Source organism: Salminus brasiliensis, chromosome 13 (genome assembly GCF_030463535.1).
Source record: "Salminus brasiliensis chromosome 13, fSalBra1.hap2, whole genome shotgun sequence".
In the NCBI taxonomy this organism is placed as follows: Eukaryota; Metazoa; Chordata; class Actinopteri; order Characiformes; family Bryconidae; genus Salminus; species Salminus brasiliensis.
Genome location: NC_132890.1, coordinates 8,942,390 through 8,958,733, shown reverse-complemented (window position 1 = coordinate 8,958,733; position 16,344 = coordinate 8,942,390). Strand labels below are relative to the sequence as shown.

General features: G+C 38.3%; 1 protein-coding gene across 3 annotated transcripts in view; it reads right to left on the bottom strand.

Annotated features, from left to right (window-relative positions):
• Positions 1-1,167: 1,167 nt before the first annotated feature.
• Positions 1,168-16,344, bottom strand: part of lrriq1 (leucine-rich repeats and IQ motif containing 1) — a 44,855-nt gene continuing 29,678 nt past the window's right edge. For all 3 annotated transcript variants that reach the window (XM_072695750.1, XM_072695752.1, XM_072695751.1), the window contains exons 24-27: positions 6,860-6,989; positions 6,316-6,376; positions 6,037-6,157; positions 1,168-1,853 (exon numbers count right to left, since the gene is read on the bottom strand). In XM_072695750.1, the coding sequence (XP_072551851.1) occupies positions 1,720-1,853; positions 6,037-6,157; positions 6,316-6,376; positions 6,860-6,989 (446 nt within the window). In that variant the 3' untranslated portion in view covers positions 1,168-1,719. The remainder of the gene's footprint in view (positions 1,854-6,036; positions 6,158-6,315; positions 6,377-6,859; positions 6,990-16,344) is intronic.

Here is a 16,344-nt window from a genome sequence, read left to right as displayed (position 1 = left end):
CTATAAAGCCAAAACATAAGCAGAGCATATGAATATGGAGGGGAGAACGTAACATGGAACATAGTCTACATGCCACACACTAATAAGGTGCCCTTCTTCTCCACCAGTGGCTGTTTGTTTTTACACTAATTATCTTATCAGCCCTCGGCCATCGCCCAGACAGTGCCTGCTCTAACCGCCGCGCTCGTGGCCAGACAGCTTTCTGATGTCCGACTTAAAATACACAAACATGACTACTTCGATCTGAAACTAATAAAAGACACAACACAAGACTAATCACAATGCTAATGTTTACAGAACAGACTTGGTTTTTCTGCTTTTGGGTTAGACATGTTTGGCAAGACCTCTTTTTCTACAGTCTTAAAAATAAAAGGTGCTTTCAAGGGTTCTTCAATGGTTCTTCAAAGAAACAGATCTGTAAAAACAAACATGTGAGTGTCAAGACCCCTTTACACGTTTAGAGAAGCTTAACTTGAGGTAAACGCTACTTTTACCAAACCTTTCACCAAATTAAGGGTTCTCCACGCTCATACAGCTCTTACAAGCACGGTTCTTAATGGAACCAAAAGTGGTTTTCTATGGAATCGCTTGAAGAACCCTCACAGCTGGCCACGAATGTCAACAGATCTAGTTGAATGTAGGTTATGGTGACCAAAATTGCCAACATCAATTTGACGTAGAATTGTAGAAACTGACGACAGCTGGTGATGATGTTATTGGTTTGTGAAGTTGTGATGTTAAGTAAGTAACATTTTCCATCGCAGGCCAACGTTATATTTACGTAAAATACCAACATGTAGCTGTGAGGTATGGTGACCAAAAGCCAACGTCTGCTAAACGTCATAATTTAAATGTCCACAACACAACATGATTTCTAAAATTCTAATGTTTCTAGATGTTGATATGTTGTTGTATGTGTTAAGTTCTGTCTAAACGTCTATCAAACGTTGGAGCTTGACGCCAACCACATGTTGCTTTTTGACAGATCTGTGAATAAAATTTAATGCCATGTCAACCCGATTTTCATTTTCAGATACAATTCAACCTCTGTGCAGTGCAACGTCCTTCTGATGTTATATTGACGTCTTTATTTTTGTAGTTTTTTAAATGACATAATGGTTGATTTATTTATGCTTTTATGAAAGAAAAAAAAACTTGAGCAAGATGTTACGAAGCTTAAGCATTTTATTCACCCTCCTTTAGCAACCTGGCAAATATCACATAGCTGCTCTTCAGGTTCAGACTCTTATTTGTTTCCAGTGGAACGCTACAGAACCACATACTACAGAAAATGGTTGATGAAGGACAAAGCCAAAGTGAAAGAGATGGTTCCTATTGCCTTTTGTCGTTTGCATATTAAGCACGTCATTTAAAAATAAGGGTTTCCACCCATTCCACGGCTCGCCCTGGTCACTGATATTTGAGAACAACACGCATCCCGGGACTGCCTGCAGATATTTGGGCTATACCTCATCCATTGCTTTTAATTCATTTGCAAGGGAGGAAGCTGGATTTCAGTGAAACAGCAGCTGCAAGGAATTTCAGTGGAGATCAAATGTGCATCGTAAGCCTTGTTAAAGGCTTATGTTAATAAAAAAAAAACACACACACATCCATCAATCTCGGAATCCCAGAAAAAGGCACACACCCACATATGTCAATAAAAATACAAGGCACGTTATTATCTCATGGTTATGAACATCTTTTTTTTCTTTTCTTTTACTTGTTCACTTTGGCCCTCTTCTTCCCTCCGCCCCAGCCTCCGCTCAGCTGGACTGGGTTGTCGCGGAACGAGATACGCTCTTTCCGAGATGGAGCCGAGGAGACTCTTTTGGGAGACGGCACTTCTTTTTCTGCAAAAAAAAAACAGAGACAGCACTGTCAATCAACCCTGTCAGGACAGTTATTCTGTGCATCAGCAGTGCAGAGGCAAGAAGGTAAATCAAGTTATTTTGCTCCATAAGTTCTACTGAGTTGTTAATGTGGGCTTAACATCATGGGCTGTAACACTGTGTCAGGCTGACCTGAGCGTCAGGCTGCTTGGCCAGATGCTGTAGACCGCCTCAGAACTGCTTCCAGTGTGTGCTTTAGTGCAGGTCTTTTCAAACACAGGGAACAAAGAGAGTTCTTTTCTAAAGGCTGATGTGTTCCACGTGTACAGCCCACGGCCGCAGTGAGCGAGGCGTCGCACACGACGAGACGGAGCAGCGGGTGAGGGAGGACCCTCCTCACACACGCCAGGTACCAGACACACACCTCCACACACTGAATCCACTGAATTGCTGAGCTTGGGCTGTAGGTAACTTGCATTTCTCTCCATTTTTCACTTTTTCACATCATCACAATTTTGACAAATTTGATTATGTCAAAATGTCATGATGAATAAACCAATAGAAATGCTCCAGAATTACCTGGTATATATATATATATATATATATATTTTTTTTTTTTACACCGACTTCCATAAAAAGCCAGGAAGGTTTTTCCCTCTGCTGTAAAGTTGGTATTTTGGAGATGTAAGGCTTTCATCAAATATACAGGACAAATTATCACATTTAACATTTCATAAAAGTAGATCTGTCACACTTGAAACACAATCAAACAGTGAATTATTGCTTTAAAACAGACACATGTTGCTGGGCTGCACAATGAGGAAGCCACTTAGAAAAACAGCCACACACACTAACCGCTGTGACCAAACAAACTGTTTGCAGCCATTTTGCTTCCATTAGCTTTATATAGAGACACTAAAAACACAAATTGAGATTTCCTCTATTCCAGCAATGACAATATTTGTGGTGATACCAGACGTGCAGTGGGTATCCTACTGAATGGAGCTTACGGAGTAATTTCATGGACTGGAATGGAGAGATATAATTTGGGTTTTATTTAGTTATCTAGACGGCTACACTTATTTAAAGCCAGCAGAAAAAGCTTAATACAGAAAGTTTAAAATTACTTTCTTTTGCTATTAAACTAAAAAAAAACTTTTTCAAAACAGTTTCAGCAATACAGTACTGTGTGCACTTGTATTATTTATTTTTGCTCAGTAAAACTTTCTACCCACAAGCCATTAGGTTCCTGAACAAGCTGTGAACCATTCACCAACACCACTGCACTCGGACACTTTATTATTATTAATACTCTATATATCCCTGCTGGAAAACATCACTAACTCAATTTATACAACAGGAATAGACATAAACATACATATTTATATTTAGCTCCACTCTCTATATACTGTATACTCTATACCTGTCTCATAAATGTACATATCAAGGAATTTTCATCAGATCCATCCTATGTCTTTGTATATTCTGTATTTTGTGTATATTTTGTGTGTATTTAGTAATTATTTAACTTTTTTTTTTAAATATTTTTTATTACTTTATTTAATATGTTTAGTATGTATATAGTTTTGATACTCCTGTAGAGTATCAACCTGAGCCTTACCACAAGCATTTAAATGCATAAATGGCCTGACATGTTGTGCAAATGACAAATAAACTTGAAACTTGAACTAATATTAAAAAATATACAGTATAAACATATAACATTTACACTGTGTTCATTAAAACATCTCTAAAATTCATCATAGTATTATTTCCATTTATCATCAACACCTGGTTTGGTAAATTAGTGCTTTATTATATCTGAAGATCTGAAGTTCTTCTTTTATTTTTTATTTTTTCAGTATTTATGTTCACCTGCATCTGTTTTAATGTGAGCTGTTACTTTTACTATTAATTAAAAATTAATAGAAATGACAATAATGAAAAATAATGTGCTTAGATGCCTAAAACGTCTGCATAGCACCGTACATATCAGCCTAGATTCTGCTTTTCAAAAGACACAGAGGGAAGTTTGTCCCCCTGTGATTTCAACCATATCAACTATATAGAGGCTGAGGTGATGTAAAACTTGTGTAAACTTTTATGGTTTAATGAACCAACCATAAAAGTGGCAAGTGGATCTGACGGCTACATTCATATTGTCACTTTTATGCAAAATATTGTATCTACAAAACAGCAGAACTTCCTTAACGTTCAAGTTAAGTTTCAAGTCAATGTAAAATATTTTGTCTTTTGAAAATGAGATTGTCTTTTTGGAGCATTGCTATTGGTCTATTCATCATGAAATTGACACAATAGAAAAAACAATTATAAGAGCAAAAATGGACATGTAAGGTTTTTTGCATGACAGCAATGATATACATACATTTTATAGCCAATTTGATAAGAGCCCCTCTGATGTGCGGAGAATGATTTCGACTTTTTTCCTGCTTTTCTAAACCTTCCCATGTAAACAATGGATGTACCTGCGTGACAGCCACAAGTCAGCCAGTCCGCACCCTCGTGGACTTCATTTTCGGATCATCATCAGAATCTAATTTAGCCTGATTAGGAGGAACAGTGCTGTGCCTTCAGCCCCGTAGATCAGTGTGTTAAATGCGCTGAGCCCTGCCTGCCTCACTGAGTAGCATCTTTGTCAGTTTGAGGCCGTAGCTGCAGCCTGTGTGACAGAGAAGCCACTCATTGTAGCTCTGTGAGACCTTTAGCTGGCCTGTTTCCTGTTGAGAGAGAGACACATAACCCTCACTGTCGCCTTATTGACCCTGACATCTCTCAGTCTAGCTCACCCCCCTCCCTTGCCCCCATACACACAAAACACACCTCCCATTATCGTGACCTACCACTCAGCAGCAAATCCACAATGCTGAAATGTGACAAATGATGTCTGTAATGTCTGTCATTTTATGGAACGATGATCTGGCAGGATTCCTGTATTGTGTCTTCATATCAGTTTTCCTAATGCGCGTTTTTACACACACAGCCACCCCCCACCTGCTTCCTCACCGGTGCAGTATTTATTTTGGCACTTGACCCTCATGACTCAATCGCACATCATCGTGTGAAGTCCAGGGTTAACAGAAATTCTTTTCTAATTAACCTCTTTATCTAAAATTGCAGATTAATTTGGCTTTATTGGCGGGATAAATGACCTGGGTGATGCACTGAGTGTGGAGCTCTTAGTTCAAGAGTGGGATATAATACCTCATTCCTTAGACACACACCATATGGGTCACATATGAGGAAAGCTAGTGAAAGTAATTCAGTTAATGATATTTTTGAATTTCTGGTTAATATGGGAATGAATGTATTTGTAATAAATATAGATTTCTTTGAACCAACTGCTAAAGAACTACTTATTCGGGGATATTTGCACCCAGCAAATAGCTGAACTAAGTCAACAAGATGGCCACAGGCTGAAAATAACTGTCAAGTGCACAATTGTAGAAGCTGTTTGGCAGGTCTGTATGGATGTTTTGGGCAAAAAGAGTAATAGATAACATATATATATATATATATATATATATATATATATATATATGAAATACAGTTTCCCTGGTGTCTAAAAACTATATATATATATATATATAGTTTTTAGACACCAGGGAAACTGTATTTCATTACTATTTTATATCTAGTAGTAAGAGTTATGTATGTTTTAGCTTAGAAAAAAACATTGATATATGAAAATATTATTACATTAAATTAACACAAAAAGTAGTGATTTATAATGTGCAAATGTGTTCATTTAACCATTTCCAAGCTTCTCCTTATGGAAGACAAGTATAATATGTAGATATTACCCACTAACGTCTTTCATTTAATTCAAGTTGGCAAATGTATTTTAAACAAATCTATGCCGTAGCTGAGAGCATTGAGAAGAAATCTCCATTTTAATAATAAGAAATTAATATTTCTGTATTAATGTTGTTGCCAATTATTCTAATGCTGTTTAGTTTGTATTCCACAAGCAAAAACACACTTAATGTCCAGATAAATGGTTGAAAAAAATTTGTTCTTTCGTTAACTTTAAGTAAGAGTTCCATTTATGTGATAAATCTATAATAAGGATAATGATCTGACAATTAGGGAATCCGTAAGTTATCCATTTGTTCTCCATTTCAGTTATTTGAGTCAGTACTGTTATCATTTATTTTAAACCACATTAGTAGAATCTGAGACCTACTTGCATGTTCGACTGAATGTCTGCGGACGTGAGCCTGCTGGTTGCAAGGTGGAGAGAAGCCTGTCACATCAGACCACAGCCTCGCTGCTGAATCTGGAGTTTCTCTGTACCTCGTACCAGCCTGAGGAAAAACCAATAAACACACACACACACGCACATTCACATTCACACACACAGGTAAAAAGGACATTAACATCTTGAAAAAGACTGTTCAGTGTATAAGTGTTTAGTATTAAAGCAGTGTGATGTTTAAACATCAAAATGAATGAATGTGCTTACCACTAGTTGAACCCTCCCACCATTCAGAATGTCAGGGTCAATCTCCGGGAGGAAATGATCACTAGAAAAGTGCAGGTAAAATCACCAGACTGTACATACCCGAGTATATATGACTGCTACCACATAAAGCCTTATTTAGATCCATTTAAGCTGTTTTTCACTTTAAGCTGTTGTTCTTTTAATTGTGTCACTTGCACATATTCATGAGAAATGGACCAATAGAAACTGGAATCTTTTTACATTGACTTGCATTAAAACATTAAAAAGTTTTTTGACTTCTCCTGGAAAGTCGACATTTTTGGAGATATAAGGCTTTTACAGCGTCATTAATGTTATATAAAACCTGTTATATTAATGTATAATTAAAATTTTAATTTCCATGTTAAAGATATGCAGTTTTATTATATTAATAACATTCTGCAAAAATGAAGCTATATCCAATTCTATTAAAAAAACAGAATAAAAATATAATCATGTGTTATCCCACTAGATGCTGACTAAGGTCTCATATGTGGTGTGCTGGTAATTAGGGTGACAGACTCACTTTGCAGAAGTGGCAGAGCCTCTCTGGCACTGGACGGCTTGCGTGTGGAGCCACTGGTAAGTTCCATGCTGCTGCGTCCGCCCCGGCTCTCCCCCCAATGCATCTCCAACACTTGCTTCTCCTCGGCCAGCTACGCTTGACATCAAACATCAAACAAAGTGTCCAGTGAGATTATTTGTTGTTGTCATGCGCACACTGTGGGACCACTGCCCCGAAGGAGTCACAGAGTTTCCAAAGGAGCATTTGAAAGGAATGCAGAATGAAATATGGAAGAGCAAATTTCTGAGTGAGTTGATAACAGATACCAATGAGAGCGGAAAATAGTTGTTTTATCTGAAGCGGAAAAGAAAAAGCAGGATGTTTGACAAGCAGTTAAAGCTGCAGAGTTTACCGAGCCGTGAGAGATCAGTGCGCACGGCACGGGCTGTTTACTTTTGAGCTTAGGAGGCCATTTGTTTTGGACAGCTTAGAGGGGTATTACTATAATGCTCCGGCAGTGGGTCACTGAGGCAAATGAAGAGGTTTGCTTTCAGTAGGTTTTGTGGTCTCTGCTTAAACCTACTGAGCCGTGATAGGAACTTCCACAGAGTAAGACTGAACGTCCACACAGTAAGTAGGCACTTGATATACGGCCAGTGTCGGGACGTGCCACCAGAAAGCTGTAATTCAAAGCAAACATGAGCGCTCAGCGGAGAGCAATGCACGCGGGGAGGAGTGAGAATCGATAACGACTTCTGACAGCCAAGCGCTGGAACTAATGAGCCATTTATTTAAGTCGTTCTCATGGTTTTGCCAAGATGAAAAGGGCAGATGATGTTTATGGGTTACAGTTGTCATGGGTTAATTGAAAATCCACTAAAAATGTCAAGCGATTAACTCCTCACATAGCTTACAATTCAAAGGGAAGAAATAAGTCGCACTTGTCGGTGTTGAAAACAAGGGAACCGTCTACTGCCAACACAATTAGACTAGAAATATCAGTATTTCATAAAGTTTAAATAAATTAAAACTGATAATATTAAAATATGAATTTTACTTTTCAAAAAGTAATATATATATATATATATATATATATATATATATATATATATATATATGTATGTATGTATAGAAATCCTCTATAAGAAACACACCTAAATACTTATTATAAATACTAACACTTAAAATAATACAAATCATAACATATAAAATAGTATAATAAACACATAATATAATACAAATACTATAATTATTAATAGAATAGAATAAAATAGAATTGGATATATATCTACTGTACAATATCTATACAATAACATTAACTCTCCCACACAAGGTTGCCTTGTGCTACACAAGGCTGCCGGTTTTCTACAACTTGTGGCCAACCTTCAGTAATCACTAAAACTAGGCAGCATTGACTCTTTAAAATTCTGCACAACTTTCCATTAGTTTTTGGTTAATTTGTAATTTCCTGGAATGAGCTAATTAAATCTTGCATTTCACTTCATCATGAATTATCATTGATTGTGACCCAGCAGCAGTACACCCTCCTTTTAAATTGCCCTATTCTACTGAAACATCTAGCACCCCCCATTGTAAATTATAGAGCACCAATGAGGAATATTTTAATACAGAAACATTGTAACCTAGAAAAAACATAGACTTCAGTTTCCTCCTCAGGAGACCTGCTGGCATGTATAAACTGACACATTTATACAGGTTTTAGGGATTTTCCATCCTTGTAGTTTGATGAAATGTAACTTTTTTTTGATGTAATGTAATTTTATTTTTTACATTCAATGTTTTTTTTCATTTCATTTTTTTTTTTTTTATCATGAAGTGTGTTACACTGCAAATGTGAATTCTGCAGATTCCGTAGACACGCAACACAGTTCACATATTTATGTGTACTGAAATTCATTACAGAATGCACTTAAGAAAGGCTTGGGGCTTTAAAAATTGAAATGTACATTAATGAATGTTGGTCACCACGTCACCTCTTCCCCCATTTCTCAACTCATCCCAAAAGTATTGAATGGAGCACCATCATAACAGAGAACACAGTTCTACTGCTCCACAGCAAAATGCTGAGGGCCTAATACTCCTCTAGCCGGAGAGTCCAATTCTATAGGCGATACTTCTCTAGACAAGCTGTGTGCTTTTGCACATCTGTGTCAGCAATGGGTTCAGTGCATTCATTAAAAGGGTTGTCCGTAAACCTAAAAATAAAATAAATACTATCATAAATACTATCATTTGATAATAATAATAATAATGATGAAGATTCATATTTGCAGGGCGTCTCAGTGTTTATGGCCGTATTTAATGCTACATTCTGTTAATGGAGTGATAATCAACACTGGAAGTGATTTTGGGGAATGACAAGACCATCAAATACACTACTTATCTATAATATGTGCTGTGATAAGATATTTGCTTACTTCCAAATACTTTTCCCTAGCACTGTACTTCTTATGTTGAGATTTACATTGATAAACATACAGTCTTATGCAAATGTTGGTCACCCCTGGTATGAAATGACACATTTTGTTTATATTCTGTGAAAATAAGTGAACAAATCCTCTACAGGAAACAAATACTCACTGTCTGTGCATTGTAGTCTATTTATTTTCTGAATTTCACATATTGGGAAAAAATGTGCCATTACTTTTGCACATGCCACATATAATGTTTTTTTGTTTTTCTTCTCGCAAAATGTTAAATTAAGCTACTATAATTATTTATATATATATTTATATTTATATATTTATTTCTGTAGAATATATATATATATATGCAAACGTTTGAGCTAGAATCCAGTAGGATCTGGATCCCCCTCTGGTGCCCATGCGGCCCCTGTTTGCCCCACCCTCAGGTCGTCGGAGGCCCCAGGAGTCACGCCTGTTAAGTGCGGGGCTCTTAAGCACATTAAGCGATATGGAACCAGCTACGGCAGCAGTGGTAGGAGAAATGTCACCCTATCAGAGAATCAGCTCTTTCAGGCAGTGAGCTGCCAGGCTGAGGTCGGGGGGGGACAGGTCATAACCTCATGCTCCTCACACTAACCCCTCAGTGAGCAGTTGGCAGGTATTTTAGACAACCTTGTCCACCCCTGAACGATTAGACAAGTTCAAACACAGTTTACTCTGATAGAACTATGTGAATAAAATTTACTAGAAAATTTTTAATTCTATTCTGGATTTCTCATAATTAACATTTAATAATCAATGTTTAATTCCTTCCTGAAAATTAGAAAACAAAGTCTAATTATAACTAGAAAGTGCATTTCCTGTAGGAAACAAAGGAATGGCTGCACAGCTTAAAGTGGTTTCACCTCCAGGCACTTGCTAGTCTGTTGTTATGTGGTCAATAGAGTGAGCTTGGTGTTTGCAAAGTGATTGCTAGGTGGCTGCTATGGCATTGCTAAGTGGTTGCTAGGTGGTTGCTATGGTATTGGTAGGAATTTGGTATGGTGTTGCTAAGTGATTACTAAGTGGTTGCATTGCTGTTGCTGGATGGTTGCTATGGTATCCATAGAGGTTGCTCTGGTGCTGCAACTTATGCTTGCTATGGTCTTGCTAGGTGGTTGCTATGGTATTCCAAGTGGTTGATATGGTGTTGTTCAGTGCTTGCTAGATGAGTGGTACCATATTGCAAAGGGAGTGCTATGGTATTTTACCATGATCTTGATTAATGATAGCTAGGCGGTTGCTAGGCACTTGCCGTGGTATCTCTGGTGGTTTGATATTGTGTCAAGTGGTTGCTGTGGCATCCCATGTGGTAGGTTCAGTGTTACCAGTGTATTTGTATTATTGTGACATTTAAAGGGTGCGCAGACTTTTGCACCCTATTCATTCCTATGGGGAAAAATAGACTAGACAGCTCTGGATTATATAATAGTGACTGTCTTACTACCATGACGACCAATATGAGGCATTTTTAGGACTGACTCATTAAACTGGAATTTAGATGCCAGATTCATGGGACCACAGTGAAGCCATGGGTCAGCAAAAGTCATGCACACACACACACACACACACACAAACACCAAAAACAAGAAATGGCCTCTTGTGCTGCAAGTATGTAAGACTGTGTGTGTGTGTGTCTGTGTGTGTGCATATGTGAGAGTGCAAGTAAGTGTGCGCAAGTGTGCGAGTGTCTGACATACCCATGGGGCTTTGAGTGTTTGGGAGTTCTCTTGGCAGACTCAAAGGAGGAGGTCAGGTCTTTTATCGTGAGGTTCTGTCTCCTACTTTCTTTTGCCCTAGGTCAAGCCTTCACCTCCAGAGAGCAGACCACAGGCGGTCAACCAGCGGTCAACATACACACACACACACACACACACACACACACACACACACACATACTACTCTAGAACACTGGCCACCTCGCAGATCAGCCATAACCATGAATGGATCAACTAAGAAGTGACATTGTCTTGTCTCTACTTTTTATTGTACATGCTAAACACATTATATTTTAACTGTTTATTAATAGAACATCAAAATATAGATACCTATGCAGTCATGAAAACTGTTTATAATTGTTTGTTTCAGAAATAAATGTGTTTTGCCTGTAATACACTATTTAACAATAGTAACATATGGAATGGATATAACATATTGGAAAGGAGCATGCCGTATGTGCCATTACTTTTGTTCATGCCACACTGAATGTTTTCTTTTCTTGCTTTCAATTGTGCAGGGGTGTTTTCTGTGTGAAGGAAGTGACCTCATTTTCACTTAGAAAATCACAAATCACAAATCACAAACACATGTAACTTGGCTGATGGTGCTGTAAATATTAAATTAGAATGATATTATTAGGTCAGATTAGTATATGCAGAGCTAGAGTGTAAGACTATAGTGTCCAGTAAGACCTGGATCCCCCTCTGGTGTCCATGACCCACCTGGTAACTAACATCTTCAATATCAGGATTATATCTGGATTTGGCCAAGTTCTATGAAAATGCATGTGTAAACACACCACATGACACCACACGACACATTCAAACCAGATACAAATCCGATCACTCAGACTTCAGGAGGTGGTCAGAGACACATTTGAGCCACATGTTATAGCAGTGTAAACACTTCCGTCGCTCCAAGATGCAATCCACAACCAAAACTCCTCCCAGTTCAACCAAAACACTAGTATTAACTGCTGCGCAACGAGGAAATATGCTTATTCTGATTTCAGTCTGTGAAACCAGAGACGCATTTGACTATAGAGCATAAATGCATTTAGCTAAAATTTTATCAGGATACAATCCAGATACTAGTTCCATGATGTGACCAAATGTAAATAGGGTCAATGTGGCCCGACAATAAAATCCATATTTTGTTGTTGTCTGTAAAGTTATTGAGATGTTGATCACAAGAAGAAGAACACAAAAGAATGCAGGTTGCTGATCTTCTCTGTGCTCCAGACACTCCAGACACTGCATGGCTGTGTTCAGTTCCACCAGCAGCTCAAGCAGCTCAACCCATTTCACATTAATAGACATTAAAGGACTGATCAGATAAAGTAGGAGTTGGATAGTAGAATGGATCACAAAACTCACGGAACGAATCATGTGTTTTGATTGTCTGACTATCGCTTGAATAAACAGTGTGAGAGACTACGGCAGCTGTAAAACTGTATTCAGCACTATTATGGATAAACTTTGTCAGCAGTTCAGGTGCGTGCCCAACCGTGCGGGCAATCCGTACGGATGACAGATTAACTCGGATTTACAACACCACTATAAAGTAACTGCAAATACTGAACTTCCTCAAAGAGAGGCTAACACACTCACCCACATCCAATCAGTATTGTTTATTTCCATTTATTCTAATTCTAATAAAAGCTTTTGATGATTTATAATAATCACATTTACATACAAGTCTCTCAGAGACCAGAGCTTTGCACAGTAACTGCAACTGGAGAAGAAAAACAAGCCTTTTTAACATTCAGTGGAAGTCAGTATACAAAGATTTTATTCCAAGTCATTTTGGAGCATTTCTATTGGTCATCATGACACTTTGACTCAATGTAAAGATCAACTGCCAGTGAGAAACTGAAAAGAAATGGAGATATAAAAGATACAGTTGTTTTGTGACAGATTAAAAATGTGAAAGCACTACCAGTAACATACATCTGCATGCATTTCCATGACTGATCATCATCACCTGTTTTAGAATGTGTTATTTATGTGATGAACTCTGTTCTGAATATGATCTCACCAAGTACCTATTACGCTTATCTATAACAGCATGAACATCACACTAATCATGTTACATACGGAAAGGAAACACAGGAAACAAAGCCAAGGTGTCTGCGGCCAAATAAGGCCTGCAAAACTTTAAACAACTGAAAGCAATAAATATATATTTTTTATAAAACTCACAATATGCCGTACGCATTACCTTACATAGTCAAGTGAGTTGAGCTGTTCCAGTGGAGTGAAATCGGGGCAATCAGTTATCACAGCATTGTGAGTTATTGTCAGGGTTACTTACATTTCTTGTGGAAAATAACTGTGAAAACGGATGTGCCGTTATCTAAGAAGTAACCAAAAAATTGCCAGTGACTTACACGCTATTCATCAGATCACTGCTCTTCATCATCACTCAATAAAGAAGAAAGTAAGGAAGTCAATTCTGAGGTAAATTATTACGGAATCCGATAGTGTGGAGCAGAGCAGATAAAAAAAAAAACACAGGAGGCCAGAATATTGGGCACAGGATTTATGTGCATCCCCTGAGCACACACTCACAAAACGACAGCACTTCACAGGCCGTGTAAATCAAATCCAATGGACTTGTAAAAAGTAGAAGTGAAGGAAGGACGGGCTCTGGTGTTAGCCAGCTCCCCGGCTGAGTTAAAACAGCGCAAGGCTCCTGGAGGGTCATATATAGGAATGCACATTTCTATCAAATAGCTCACAAAAATAACTAAATAGCTTTTGTGGCTCGTGTTTCTACTTCAATAACGATGAATGCTGGCCTCCATACCAGCTTTGGAGGGCTAAACATGGACCTGGATCTGCTACACATGTCAAATTCACACTCATTTGGAATTTACACCCATTCACTTCCAAAAACATCCCGAAATTTGGCTGAAGACAAATATATAAACAGAATCAAATGTATCATTTATCATATATTTTTATTTTTTTAACAATGCAGATAATATGTTAAATATGGTCTCTGCTGTAGAATGACCAAATGCATTTTCTTTGGCGTAGTTGAGTAAAAGGAGTTCGGTACATGAACTGACATACATACAGGTTGCAACATTAACCAGGCCTCATGACAATGGCAAAAAGGGATTAATACTAGGCTAAAAGCTAATGCTAACTGAGTAGCCTATTATCTTTTCTCTACTTTGCCCATGTCCTCAAAAATTGCTACCTTAGTGGAACCAAACTGGAGCTAAATACATCTCAGGAATGAACGCACTGGCTTATGTTTTTAATGGGAAGACTCAGAAAAGTCAAAGGGGAACCCGAGTGGGAACCAGGCTAAACCCGGATCTCTTCAGCTTGCTAACAGCACATCGCTCTAAGCGGACACAATGAGAGAACACCAACACTATCATCCACACTATCCAGTAAGACTCATTAAGGTAGAATTACACTGTTTTTGTTACAGTGCTTTGCTATTTAGCTATTCTTTTCTTCACAACCTTTTCATTAAAGTAAGTGTTGAAAACATTCCTGTTTAACAGCATCTGAGCATTTTTCATCCCAAATCACATTCTTAATATTTTTACATCAAAGAACAACTTAAAATACATTAATACATAAAATATATAACTATAATAATAACTATGAATACTGAATGAATGCTAGTCAGCACAGCAGTTCATGAACTCTTTACTCTGATCTGTTCTCAGTGTCAAATTCACTCTCTCTGAAGCAGGAATAGCTTTTAGGACTACACTGGTGTGGCAGCTTAAGTACTCCTTCACTACACGGTGTGCTTTAGGGTGCACGGTCAGCGCTTACGTCCAGCTTTTCTTTAGCGCTGACCTGTGGAAGGCACCAACGCCACCCCCCCCCAGGGACGCCCTCGTGCCTCGGGCCACAGGCCGCCCGCCACTCCCCTGCACTCCCCCGGCAGGGGCTTGCATTTCAGCCCCCTGCTCCAAGCCCCCTTCTGGAGGTGATTAGCCCCCCGAAGCCGTGACAGATTCTTTCCGAGATATCCGACTCGCTCGTGTTTATTTTATCCAGGCTCTCTTTTGTGGATGTGCTGGACATGAAGTAACCCACTTGAAAATGGGGATCGGCTTACATACGCCAGGGGACCGGTGGAGGAGTCGCAACAACACAAAAAAAGAAAGGGAAAGAAAGAAAGACGGAAGGAAGGAAGGAAGGAAGGACGGAAAGAAAGAAAGAAAGAAAGAAAGCAACCCTTTGCATGAAAAGAGGAATTCGCTTTCAGTTATACTGATTTTTACTGCTACTAAAAAGTTTCAGGTCAGGAAGAGAAACCCACTGAATGTCTCCCATACCCCCCCCCCACCAGCTTAAGAGGCACTCCCCCCAGTGGAGTGGCACTGGGCTACAGACACATCCCTCTCTCTGAGGGGTCTGGAACCCCTCAGTGGTCTACCTCCTCAGCACTTAACTCGATTTCACACTTCAGGTCTGCTACAAAGTCCTCCTGAAATACAATCATCTTGTTTATTCTCCATCATCCCAAACAACCGCGTCATATGCCTTCAATTTGATCAAGTGATGGGTGCGTTTCTGTGTATTACACGCAAGGTAGGATCTGCAGGTTTCCGAGTGTATCCCTCTCCCCAAAAACCAAACACATCTAACTAAGAACACTTTCCCCAGAAATGCTATCTTGCCCAAAAACAGACAAAGACGAAACAAGTGAGTGAGGACCAGCTAGCGTGGTCTAATCTGCAATATGCTAACGGCCCCTTCCAGCTTACATCTAATTCATTTGAACCCACAGACTAAAGGTCTTGTGGGTTTTTCCTCATCCACGCTCATCTTACATTGAACAATAGCTGCTCACATCTTCCCATTTTCTATTTTTTAAATATTTTTAACATATGTATGTTTATTGCTATCTCTTATCTCAGTTTTCTTTTTTATTTTAAGTATCTCTGTATATGGTTTAGCTTATTATTTTTGCTATTTAGATTTTATACCAGCATTTCACTGCTAGCTATAGTGTGTATGATTACATATGTGTCAAAAAACAGCCTTCTTAATAATGTAATCCATCAATGCTGATTTCACACTTAGAAACAAAGCCAAAAATGTCTTAATAATAGTTAGCTAAATTTTCTGGATAACACTAATGAGTGAAACAGCAGCATATCATCAGTGTTGCAAGAAAAAATAAATATCTTCATTCTGGGCATTATTTGAATCTGGCAGTTGTTCTTTACATTTTGTCCAGATTTAATGATGAATAGACCAATAGAAATGCTCCAAATAACTTAAATATTTTTGAATTTACTTCCATTGAAGGTTGAGAAAGTGTATATGAGTAAATGTATGC